Below are 13,223 nucleotides of genomic sequence, written 5' to 3' on the forward strand. Positions count from 1 at the left end.
GCTTTGGCCAAAAGAGCAGCCGACTAGGAGACGAAAATCTAGGTTCCAGCTCCCACTCTATAACACGTGGGCTGTGCATCTCTCCTTGGGGAGTTCATTCCTAGCTGAGTGCCCATGCCCGACACTCGCATCACGGTGTAAGGTCATGAGTTAATGTCAGCGAGTGCATCGGGTCAGCTGTTAAGGGGTGACTGCTCTTAGCTGAGGTTTTGACACTGACTCCAAGGGGTAGGCAATGCAAGCCTGATGATCCCCATTCCATACAGGGGGAACATGGACCTTGCAAAGATTCCATGCCTCACCCAGTGGCAGAGGCAGGAGTAAAGGCCCGGCCTCACGGTCTGCAATCTACCCTCCTTCCTGTCTCCTCCCGGCGCTGGGCCTCTATGTGCAGAGATCTTCCTCTGGGCAGCCTGACCTTCACACTCTTGTGTCCAACCTACCTCTGAACCATCCCGAATGTCTGGGCTTGGGTGGCAGGCAGGGCCAGGCTCCTCCAGAGAAAGGGAAGACTGGACAGATATAAGAGGCCAATGTCACAAGAAATCAGGGGCTGGCAGGCAAAGGCTACGGGTATCACATGGACCTGCATCTCTCCCATTTTATGATCAGGAAGACCAAGAAGATGATAAAAAGCAGTCATAACAGAATCTACAACATCCCCAAGTTGTCACAGGAATGACTGAGAACTGCCTGGGAGGTAGTAAGTACTCATTAAACACGGGCTGTTATTCCAAGCTGGAGGCACCAGAGGAAAGGGACTAACCCTCACTTGGCACCTACTGTATGCTGGACACCGTGGTATGTGATTGACAGGGAACCAGCATGGCTGAGCGGGGAAGAGTCTGGGCTCAGACTTCCTGAAGTCTGAATCCCGTTCTCTGCTGATGATTAGGTATGTGCCTTGGAGCGGGTGAAACTCTCATGTCTTCAAGGGTAAAATGGGATCAAAAATGCCTACTCCAGGGGCTTCCCTGGTGGCACAGTGGTTGAGAGTCCGCCTGCCGATGCAGGGGACACGGGTTCGTGTCCCGGTCTGGGAAGATCCCACCTGCCGCGGAGCGGCTGGGCCCGTGAGCCATGGCCGCTGAGCCTGCGCACCCGGAGCCTGTGCTCCGCAAAGGGAGAGGCCACAACAGTGAGAGGCCCGCGTACCGCAAAAAGAATATAAGCCTACTCCATAGACTTGTTATAAGGATTAAAGCCCCCAAACTAGAACATGGTGGGAGCCCATGAATGTTGCCTGCTATTTCTTGGTAGGTATCACCTCCCTTAATGCTCACTGCAACCCTAACATGGCCAGCATTTACAGATGAGGAAGTTGGGGCTCTGTGATGTTGCGGATCCGCCCCTATCACAGGGCTAGGAAGAGGCAAAGTCTCCATTAGAATCCAGATCTGCTGGATCCCAAAGGCCACATCCTTGCTTACCCACCACACCGTGCTGCCTTCCACCTGCAGCCAGGGGGTCAGGTGAAGACGAGGAGGAGCTTAAGCCTTGGCAGCCCTTCCTTCATCTCTGACCCGGCTGATCAGTGACGTCTGATGCCCCTGATCAGCTGATGCTCAGAGGCAGCCGTGGAAGCACCTACCCGGAGGCAATCAGCACCCGGGACTGGGCGATGGCCAGTCGCTGCAGGTTGGTCCGATTCAAGGTCGCCAGGGCCACCCTTCCGGTCTTGCCATTGGCTCCCGGGGGACTAGTAGGGGAGCCCGCATTCGCCCCTGCCGGCGTGCTGGAGGCTTGTCGCCGGATCGCCTGTGATGGGACCGTCTTCACCGGGCCTCGGATGGTGCCCGTGCTGTCTAGTGGCTTGGCCCCGGGGCCTGCTGGGGGAGGCACCTTGACCACTCCAGACTCGGGCATATTCTTGCGGGCAGCCGGGGGCTGCAGGGGTCCAGCGCTCCCAATGGCCACCGCGGCCTTGACGCTCATCACCAGGACGCACTGCGGGCAGGAGCAGGGCGCGGCGGGGGGCGCGGCGGCAGGCCCGGGGCTGGCAGGCCAGGACTGGGCCTTGGGCAAGGTGCCAGTGACCATGGGGTAGATAAGATCTAGCCGCCGGCGGACGCGGCGCTGGCGCTGGGTCTGCCGGTTGATCTGGCCCATGGTGCTGAAGTCAATGACGTAGCTGAAGCCGATGGAAGTGAGGTCGATCCAGGGGTGCTGCTTCTCGTAGGCGTGCTGGATGGTGATGCCCACTTCCATGTCGTAGGGCGTCCAAGAACCATTGTCGTTCTCCCACTCCCACACCACGCCCTTCCCAGGGGCCGAGGTCGGGTCGTAGTACTTGCGGCGAACTGGACGGAGGGTCCCTGCCAGAGTGGGACAGAGGAGAGGATCAGGGTCACCAAGGGATGAAACTGGATTGTGTTACGTTAATAGGCAGACATTAAACGAGTCCTACAGTGTGCCGGCACTGGGCTGCCTGTTGAGATATCAGCTTTGAATGAGGCTCACTCCTGTCACTTTGAAGTCCAGCAGTCACAGGGGGGTGAAAGCAGATGAGTTACACGGGGAAGGATGTGGGAGATGGTACAGGGACCAGAAAGAGCACTTCCTGGTTTGGAGTCGGGAGACCTTAGTTTGCAGCCAAATTTGATCACTTAATATAACACCCCACAACCTTCTTTTCTCCCCCAAGAAACAAGATGATAATTCCTTTGCCGAGTTTTTGTGAAATTAAACGTGGCTCACTCACTCAACGAATATGCATTTGTCTGTGGCAGGACCTGGATTTCTCACGTGCCCTGTAATTTGCAATAAGGTATGTAAAGCCCTTGACACATGCTAGGTGCTGAGAAATATCATTTCCCTTCTTCCTTGATTCTCCAAATGCCTCAGCCCCGAAGGCTACAGAGGAAATGAACACAAGGTCATGGGACCCTAGAGGATAGAGGAAGATTCTGCCCCCACCCAGGAAGGCTGCCCAGGGCTGGGGGCGATGGCTGGCTCTCTGGACTTCTTTGGGTGTGGTAAAAAATAAATAAATAAAAGGTCAGGTTGAAAGAACTCTCTCATATTTCCCAGCATTAAGTCTTATATCAACAACTGCAAGAGTGATCATAAGAATAACTTTCTATTTATCTAACGTCTCCCCCCCCCCCCCACCACACCAGAAGCTCAACCCTCCTAAAGATAGGAGAGTCTCAATTTCGATAGTCTCACAGTGGGTGGGATGGAGGCGGTGAGGGCAGGGAGGAGATTAGGGTTTGTTGCAGGGGAATAGGACAGCAGAAACGAACCTGCAGGACTGTCAGGGAAGACTAAGCCTGTAACTGTTGCCTCTTTCTCCTTTATCTACCAGAACCTTGAATTCAGATCCATGCCCAACCAGGGCTCATTTCGTGTATATTAACATCAAGGCTGAAGATGCCTGGTTCAAGGCCGGGTAGGGAGACTGGGGAGAGCTCCAAGGATGCTGGAATCTCTGCATCCGTCAGCTTAAGCTCTATCCATCAAAGTGGTGGGAAAAGGCTCCCCTTCCCTGGCCTCTGACCCACCCCCTCCTCCAACCCAGAGGGAGACACCAAGGCTGGGGACAGAATCTCATTCAAGGGGGGAAGAAAAGGAACAATGACTATTCAGGCCTTTGCCAGGTCATAACCCCCCACCCCCCCATCTCCAAGCCCCTTAATGACCCAAAACATCAACATTCAGAGGCAGGAGGGAGAAGCAGAACAATCCCCTCCCTATTCAGCGCCAGGAGGTCTGCTGGATGTGGGGGGAGCAGGAGAGGAGGAGGAGAGGAGGAAGAACAGGGTGGCCGGTAGGCCCCTGGTTTGCCGCCATTTCCTTCCTAAGGCGCCAGCTTGCTGGGGGACAAAGAGCACAGCCTTCGGACCCAACAGCAGAGTTTCCGTCCCTTCCAGCTGTGTGATTAAGTCTTAGTTTCCTCATCTGTTTGGGTCCTGGGTAGCTTCTTCAAAGGGTGGATTTGAGGAGTAAATGCAGGAATGAATATAAATGCTAAGATAATACCTGTCACTTGGCAAGGGCTCAATAAGTTTGGTGATTATTATTGTAATTTATCTTCTATTGTATGTCTTAGCAGGATGGAGAAGTCATGGGGAAAGTTTAGTCCAGGGGATGTGAAGTGTGTGTGTATGTGTGTGTGTGTGAGAGTGAGAGAGAGAGAGAGAGACAGAGAGAGAAGAGGAGGGCCAGAGAGAGAGTTTAAACTCCCTCTTTGCACAATCTTTGTTACTTAGAAAACACCTTCAGCTATCCTATCTCATTTGATCTTCCTGACAATCCTGTGAAACAATGTTTAAAGGTGAGGACATTAGGTTCAGAGAGCTTAAATGACACTATTTTATTCTCTCTCCAGGGTAGCAGGGACAAACAATGCACTTGACCAATTCTCATAAATGTGCTTAAAAGGCATTTTTCACAATGGTGGTGTCAGTCCCAGCTATGCCTGGGAGTTGCCCCAGAACTTCTGGAAACTCTGCCCTGCCTCTTTCCAGGTTTATTCTCCTCTCTGCCCTGGACAGATGCCCCCTTTTCCTCCTGCATTCCCTCAGTGTTCCCTGACTCTCCGCTGCCCCTACTATTCACCAGGTCCCGTCTATCAAAATGCCCTCCTTTGCTGTTTTGATCTACTGAAATTTTCCTTATCGTTCAGGTCCTATGCCATTTGCCATCCATTTCTTGAAATGCTCTCCTAGTCCTGGCTCCATCTTCAAGGAGTCTGGGGTGCACAGCTGCTTATGTCTGATGGGCACAAGCATCTTGGCACTTTTCATATCAGTGCCTAACGCAGAGTCGGCAGTAACGAGGGCTCCATAGACGTGCTGTGATGGGGTGAGGACTTCTGGCTACGTTGGCATTTGATCATTTATCCCATATTGCTGAGTATGCATTAGGTGCTGTGAGGAATGCAGATTCAGGCACGCCTGAAGCATCTCCCAGTCTAAAACAAGTGCCTGGTTATGAGGCAGAATATGCCACCAAAAAGGGTGTCAACGAATGCAATGTTAGCTGAAAAGGTAACCACAACCCCACCGTGCTTCAATCCCTTCCATGACTTCCTCGTAGGTCAAGACCAAGATGCTCTCCACCCACAGCCTCTGTGGTCTCCTGGAATCCTAATACACTCTGCCCACATTTCTGCCCCACTGGCCTCCTGCAGACTCTCGCCACTGCCTCTTCTCCTCTCTGGGCTGCTTCACAATCTTGGTCCCTCCCCTCACACACTCTGGCATCCTCCTGGCTACCCATCCTTCAGATTTCAGCTCACTTCCTCGAGGAAAGCTCTCTGGGTTGTCCGACCAGGTAAAACTCCTGCTCCTATATTTTACACTGTCTTGAGGTGCAGTTACACATTTATTTGTGTGATTCATTTGATGAATGTCCACCTACCTCATGGGACTCCCGATCTCATGAGGGTGGGCATCCAGGAGTTTGCTTATGGCTGTAGCCCCCATACCTAGCATGTCCTGAGGGCTCAATAAATATCCACTGAAGAAAGGAAGTAATCATAATTGGGAGAACATGTCAAGAAATGGAGAGCATAACAAAGAGCGCAGGGCCTGAATGAGAAGGAGAACTTCAACAGGTGGAAATGATGAAGAAGGGAATCTCAGCAGAAGGGACCTTGTGAACAGTTGGCGGGAGGGTGTCTAAGGGAATGCCTGAGGATAAAAGGCACGTCTGTTTGGCAGGAGTAGAGGAAAATATGGGCATACAGGAAGACAAACTTGGAAAGGTGTGTGAGAGCCAGGGCATAGGTGGTCTGGACTGCCAGGCTGTGAGGGCTTTTATTTACAGGCCACGAGGAACCAGTGAGGAGGTTTGTGACACAGAGAAGTGATGACACCAGAGCTGCTCCGTTTCTTAGTTCCAAATGAGAAGTAATTGGGTGGGGGGAAGGGGGAGGGTGCTGGCAGCAAAAATGAAAAGCAGGTGATAGACCAGAGGGACCCTACAGAGAGGTAATGGGTAGGACCTGACCACAAGTAGCTGAATGCATTCCAAGTGATCCAGGATCACGTGTTTTCGAATCTCCTGGGGAACAGACCAGCAACACCCTCCAGAACTGAGGGCCGGCGTCCCTGGGAGCTGGGCCCGGGAATCTGCACGTGAACAACTGCAGAGTGTTCGTCACGTACGCTCAAGTTTCAGCTTCTACATGCCTGGATATATGGGGCATCCGAAAAGAATGACGAGACGAGTCAAAGACCCCTGAGGCTTTGACCACGGGCGAGTGGTAAGGTAGTGACGCCATTTAACAAGAACAGGGGTGTCACAAGGAAGAGCTGATTTTTGGAAGGAAAGATGCTGCGTTCAGTTCAGCCCTAGAGGGTTAGTTAAAAACAGAAGGCAGACCTCAGCACGCAAGTTGTGGGACAAGAGAGATGGTGGGATTACATTCTCTGATTATTTTGAGATCACTCCATCTGACATGGGCGAGTCCTGGAACTTTCTATAATCAGGACCCTGAATTAGATGATCTGAGGAAATCCACTGGGTCCTAAGGTGCAGTGTGACCCAAGGACAAGGCTGCTAATGGCACAGGGATAAAGGATTTCACAGGCTAAGTAGGAAGAAAGAGGAAAAAAGCTTCTTCCAGCGACTCAGACACGTACATCCCAAAGCACCCAAGTTGTTCTGGCTCCTGGGAAATGAGAGACAACACCTTTCAGCCATGACCCTAGGACTCCAGGGCATTTCACCCACGTCCATACAACACTGTGCTCCTGTACCCAGGAAATCCCAGGCCTCTCTTACCAGCACCCCTCACCCCCACTAGAATGTTCCATGAGGGCAAAGACTTGGATGGTTTGCTATCGTTATATCCCACAAGCCTGGAACAGTGCCTGCACGAAGTAGGTGGTCCATAAGTGTTCACCAAATGAAGCAGGACATGGGCACTGGATTCAGAATCTCAGCTCTGCCATGGACTAGCTGTAAAACTTTGAGCAACTTCATCTTTTTCCACTTGTTTCCTTTCCTATGAAATGAGAACAATGGGTCCTTCATAAGACGGCCGAGGATGAAACCAGATAATGTGTGCAATGTGCTTGGTGCCGCCCTCATACATTAGCTATCATGTGGTCATGACATGTGCTCCCACTGCTCTTGTGCTCATACAGGGGGGGGAGTATAGTTGAGGGGGGGACTAAATAAAAATCAGCTTCTATCAAACCCTTTAATCACCCTCCATCTGACTCTTGTCACTGCCTTAAAGACATAAAAGAGGCAAAAGTTGCACAGAAAACTGAGCTGGAAAGAACCCTCCCTCATACCATGTTACTTCTAATTAGCACTGGTGTAGAGTCCAAACCCATTCACCCGCCGATCTGCATGATGGGAGGAAAGGAGCCAGAAGGAACCTTAAGGCTGCTCTTCATTCTACGAAGGAGAATGAGGCCTGAGCAGTCAAGGGACTTGCTGAAGGTCACAGAGTAAGCCAGTGGGTCTGGAATGAGACCCTGAGTCATGTCTCCCACTGCAAGCCCGGGTCTTCCCCCATCCTGCTGCCAGGCCCTGAAAATGGCAATGATCTGGTATGTTGGAAGATACAGAGAACAAGGATGTTGGAAGTTACCGGGGACAGAGCTCCGGCCACTGCCCTACAACAGAAAAAGGTCAACCCAGTCAAGGTGAATGATCGTGGGTGGAGACGACCCAACAGAGGCTTTTCGAAGCAGCCAAGACCCCTTCACCTGTATCTAGCCCTGTCTCTTCCCTTCCTCCCCATTCTCTAGCCCAAAATGCCTAGAGGAGACCAGCATAGCATGCAAATAAGCTCAGACTCAGAGATGGTCTGGGGAAGGAGAAGGGCCCAGGACAAACAGAGGTGGGCAGAGGGTATCTGCAACCTCCCAGCCATCTCCCTGGAGACAGGCTGGATGAGGTCGGAACCCAGGGGAGTGGAGAGTCTGAGGACTTCCTTGGCAGCAGGGCAGGCAACTTCTGAAAAAACACAGCTCCTATGTCAGGAAATGTCCCCACACAGAGGAGGCAACAACAAAAAAAGAGAGGAATCGCCTCTGGGCAGGGGACTTCCAGCTCTCCTTTGTTTATGGGGATGTTTCTGGTTCCCAGCTTCAAACTGTGGCTTGGGGATGGTGGGTAATTTAATTAAACATTGCCAGGGCTTGGCCGAGGTTGCCTGGGAGCCGGTGGTTTACAGTTCCTACCCTGTCACGGCTTCATCAATGAGCTATATTGAGAGGAACTGTGTGTCTGTTGATGGAGAAGACAGAGGAGGGGCCTGTGAGCCCAGAAACCCAGAGATTCTATTCTGCTTTGACAAGCTCCCTGACAGACCCAGAAAGCCTGGGAATTCAGCCCAGTGCCTTCTGCACCCAGCGCACCCAGCGCGGGGCCTGGCCCTGAGGATGGAGGCTCTCAGTCCACGTTGGCCGATCAACCATTAGAATGAGTTGATGATACCAAAGCAGTCTGAATCCCTCAAAGTCAGACAAAAAATGTAAAACACACCCTGAGGCAGTTTGAAAAATGATCCAGGGCCAGGTCTGAGGAGCTCCAGCCTCCGACCTAACTGTGAACCACCAGGCAGTGGGCAGCCTGTCCTCAGGGAAGGGTGGTCAGACCTGGGGGAAGTAGTAACTGTCCTTCAACCCAGTTTTCTCCAGAACTTCATTTCTGTAGTAAGAGCCCTTCAGGCCATGACCCTTCCTAGGAACCACGCCCATCTCAGACATCCCTAAACACTGATTAAACTTTCCCCCTTCTCAAATGTGGGACAAGGCCTGGGACCTTTAGGTCACCAAGGTGTCCCTCCATCTGCTGCTGAGATTTAGTCTGAAATAGAAAAGCTAACACCTGCCCATTTATTCTGAGCAGGACTGGAGTCCCCTGTCAGGTAGGTGACTTGACTGTCAGACTCTCTGACCCCACCTACAGGGCTAGCTTCCCCCTCCCCCAAGTCTGATGCCTCCACCCTCACCTCTCCGACTTCTGTCCAAAGAACACAGTTACCTTCTCCCCCTGCCCCCTTGGCCACACTTAATCCTCTTTCTCAACCTCCCCACATTCCTCCTTATTCCCTCTTCCTCCCAGGCTCTCTCAGCTCCACTCCCCTCCCTTTCCCACCAAGGTTTAAGCCCCTCCAGATGCTAACACTTCTGGAATCCTTTCCCCAGAAAGCTTCACTCAGTCGGTCGGTGTCTACAAAGTCCTTGGCAAAGAGGTTGTTAGGAGTTATGACCGAAGATGAGGACACGAGGGTGGAAAGATACCCCTTTCCCATGACAATCCTAATTAGCGCACAGGATGCGGGGGCTTTCCAAGGAGGTGGAGATGCCTTTGCTCACACAGCTGTTCTCTGACCCTCTGGGACTCTCCCAGTCCACCCCTCCGGTCCCTCCCTTCCACACCTGTCTCTCCAGGCTCCTGGGTCACACTCTCAGGAAAGCCGAGCCAGAGTCCCCAAAACAACTGCCCACCTCTGTGAAGAGGCTACTGGAGAGACAGACCTGTCCCAGGTAAATTAAGCCTGGGCACCATGCGTGGGCCACGCAGAGATGCAGCCCCCTCTGCCCCTCACGCCAAGGACCCGCCACCCTGACCTCCAGCCTCCAGCCTCTCTTCTTGGCTCTGACCTGGAAAGGCTGGCCAGCTGGGATGTGGGATATGCGGTGGCCACAGTGGCAACTTGATTCTCACAAAAAGATAGGAGTTTAGTGTCCCCCATAGGGGACCTTTACGGGGCGAATCTTGGGGACAGTTTCTTTTTAGGAATCCTCCTCCTCCTCCTCCAAGGACAAAGCGATCAGCTTCCCAGCCAGGCATTCCGGAGCTGTGTCCCTCCCCCTCCCCTCTCCATCTGCTCTGGCCTGTTGCTTCAACACTTGGAGTGCCCAAGCAGAGGCACTCACCAATGCCACAGCAACCCGGGCGTTTCCTGCCCTGGAATCCCCCAAGTCCATCTCTGTTCCCAGAAAGGCCCCTCCCTTCCCGTACTAGACTACAGTGAAAGCCTCCCGGGAATCCCTTCTTCCTCCCCCCAGGATGCAGCTGTGGGAAGCCATCCCACCCCGGAGGGGTAGAGGCAGCAAGGTGGTTGACCAGGGGAACGTGTGGCAGGCCCAAGGGTGCCTGAGGCACAGTAGGGTCAGTCAGCCAAGGTGATGTGTGAGGAATGAGAGCAGCAAGCCTTTCCTATCAGCTGGGATTGCTTGTGGGCTGGTGAGCCCCGGAATTTCTACAAGAGCCACCAAGCGTTTCAAAGGGGGGCGTGAAAGGGGGTTTTTTAGGAGCTAGGTTGAAGCTCGGTTTGCATAACCAAACCACGGATACTATTTGCATGGACGTTTATTGCAGGGAGTATCTTAAGAGCATCGTGGGGCGTCAAGCGCCCCCTCCACGACCCCCCCTCGGTGACACCAGTGTATGGAGATGCGGACAAAGGTGGGCCCCGGTGGGCTCGCGACGTGGGAGAGCTCAGGGTAGGCAGGGGAGGAGGCACGGGCGGGGCAGGGGCGGCCGGCTCACCGGTGTCCTGGCGAAACTGGTTCATGGACTGCAGGTCGATGATGTAGGGCGCGAGACGGCTGTCCACCTGGCCCAGCACCACGCTGCCCCCGGCGCGGGGGCCGGCGCGAACCACCGCCTCGATGTGGTGGCTCACGGCCGGGCTGTAGGGACGCCAGCGGCCGTGCTCGTTCAGCCATTCCCAGACCACCACGGCCGAGGCCAGGAGCATGGCGAGCCCGGGGCTGCGGCGGCGGCAGCGCTGCGAAGCCTGCCTCCCGGGCCCGGCGCGCCCGCCCTCCTCCGCTTCCTCCTGCGCCGCCGCCTCCGGGCCTCGACCGCGACCCCCGCCCCGCGCCCCGACACCCCGGGCAGCCTCAGCTCCGGCCCATGGGCCGCCCCCCAGCCGCGCATCCACCGGGGCCCGGAGACCAGGGCCGCCGGGCTCCGACCACGCGCCGCCGCCGCCGCCCGGGTCCGCCGCTGCTGCCGCCTCTCCGTGGGGTCGAGTCGCTTCATGCAAATGTCCGGCTCTCTGCAAACTGGCCCCCGCCTAGCAAAGCCACCCGGCGGGCGCGCGGCCGGAGCCCCGGCAGCCGCGAGCTGGGGCTGACGGCGAGGCGAGCATCAAGCCCTCGCACCAGTTGCGCCTCGGGCACTGCAGACGCCGGGGTGGGATCTCGCCGCGCGATCGCGCTCGGACTGGCACGCCGAGTTCCCCTCCCCTCCCTCCCCACCCTTTCACCGCACGTTCAGTTGTCGCCTCCTGGGAGAGAGCTCCCCCTCCCTGTGGCTCCGCTCAGCTGCTTCTAGAATGAGTCGCCCCTCCCAAGCCCGGCGCTCGGGCAAACCCGCGCCTGCGGAGGGTTTCTCCGGTCCCTATACGCGGAAAAGCGACCCCCCAGGACAAAGCCCCGGGACTGCAGCTGTCGCCGGCCGTAACTTTGCAGTCTCCCTCCCAGAAATGGAATTTTCTTTTTTCTTTTCTTTCTTTCTCTTTAATGCAGTGTGATCGGTGTCCGTACCGCGAGCTCCGAGACATTTAGTGTCTTGCACACTCACGCTCGCACGCACACGCGCCCACATCCGCACGCTCTCCTTGATGTGGTTGTATTACCTCATCTTCGTCCGCATCCTCAGCTGTCCGTCAAGGATGCAGAGCCACGCCCGCTGACGACTGGAGCAGGTGCCCTGGAGCTCACGCGCTCCCTGCTGGCCTAAAGAGACGCGTGCCGGCCACTGGCCACACACTAGTTAGCTCAACTAACTGGGCCTCTCTGCTTATGAGACCCAGTCCAAAGGGATGCAGCTATTTGAGAGGTGATGGATTAACACTGTCTATGTAGGAAACAAATGTGGTTTTTCTGGCCTGCTTAGACGTTACCAGAATCAAGAAGACACATGCTAAATTGATTTATTTTGCAGGATTTCTATGACCGAAAGAATGAGACACTAAGACAGACACAAGCTAGACTTGGTTGTTTTGGTCTTCAATAGTCAACGTGGAAAATAATCTAAAATGGGTGCGTTCTGACTAAAAAGGTAGATTGACATCGGGATTACATATTAATCTTGCCAGAAAACACAAACTTTGTTTTGCTAAAGTTGCAGCTACGTAAAACAATGAATTCATATGCTCAAGAGCCAGGATAGGATGTAGAAAAATAAAAGTAGACTATGTGTTAGGAACCGGGATTATGAAACTTTCTGAAATAATCGTTTTCTTTCATAACATATGATCCCTTTTGCTTTGGAAGATTTGCTTTCCCTCCTGTTTCTTGTTCTCTCTTGAATTATACCTGTCCTTTCTCCCATCACTAGTTCCTTCCAAATCTTTTTCACCCCTCTACCTTTATTCACCTCCCTCCTCACTGAGTTCTAAGTACAAAATAAAAGAAAAAAATATCAAACATGCTCTTCTTTGGGCCTCCAAAAGCACCAGGCTTGAGGCTACCTCTGAGCTTTGTTCTTGCTGGTCCTCTTGCCCAGAAATCTCCCCAGATGACCTCCAGAATCTCCAGTAAACCTCTTCCCTAAGGCCAGTCTCCCAATCCAACTCAATCAACACCATTCATTAAGACATGGAATTTTAGGGTTTGAAGGACAAAAGGAAAAGGAGTTAAGGCTATCTCAGTTAATCCTAACAAGAGTCACTATTATTCCCATGTTATAAATGACAAGGCTTAGGGAATTTGAGCAGTTTGCCCCAGTTACATGTTTAGCAGAGGGGAAACTGGTATCCAAAAAGTAGTTGGGCAAAAAAACCAAACCAAACCAAACAAACAAGCAAACGAAAAACTCACCTTGTTCCATAACACAAGTTATATGATGAGGAGATGGTGTGATAAGAGGCAAGATATATGGCAATGTAAACGTGCCTCAGTGTGAAAGAAAGGAAGGGAGAGAATGAGGATCGAGTGCTCTGAAAGGACACAAGGAGAACTGAAGAAAAGGTCATGTAAATTTGTATTGAGCTATTTTTACTTCCAATCATGAGACCAAGTGTATGAAGATCCTGGAAACTCCCTTGTGGTCTGGGAGGTACAGATCCAGAAACTATAAACTATCAGTAACGACTGAAGGGGAGGCTGGAAGTATCAGGGAGAAAACAGCATCTGACCAGCTAAACCAGAAATTCCCAAGTAGAAAAAGCCTAAACCTGCTAAAAGGGGTATGTTCTATGGGTGCTCAAAAGGAATGTGTATTCTGTTGTTGAGTGGAGTGTTCTATAAATTTTCATGAAATGCTATTGGTTGATGACTTTGTTTCGTTCTTCT

At 53.0% G+C, this 13,223-nt stretch overlaps 1 protein-coding gene across 2 annotated transcripts in view; it reads right to left on the bottom strand.

The window, feature by feature from the left end:
- Positions 1-10,831, bottom strand: part of DTX4 (deltex E3 ubiquitin ligase 4) — a 36,416-nt gene extending 25,585 nt beyond the window's left edge. For both annotated transcript variants that reach the window (XM_060104176.1, XM_060104177.1), the window contains exons 1-2: positions 10,468-10,831; positions 1,592-2,315 (exon numbers count right to left, since the gene is read on the bottom strand). In XM_060104176.1, coding sequence (XP_059960159.1) covers positions 1,592-2,315; positions 10,468-10,678 — 935 coding nt within the window. In that variant the 5' untranslated portion in view covers positions 10,679-10,831. The remainder of the gene's footprint in view (positions 1-1,591; positions 2,316-10,467) is intronic.
- Between the last annotated feature and the right edge of the window lie 2,392 nt (positions 10,832-13,223).

Source organism: Mesoplodon densirostris, chromosome 7, assembly GCF_025265405.1.
Source record: "Mesoplodon densirostris isolate mMesDen1 chromosome 7, mMesDen1 primary haplotype, whole genome shotgun sequence".
NCBI classification, from domain to species: Eukaryota; Metazoa; Chordata; class Mammalia; order Artiodactyla; family Ziphiidae; genus Mesoplodon; species Mesoplodon densirostris.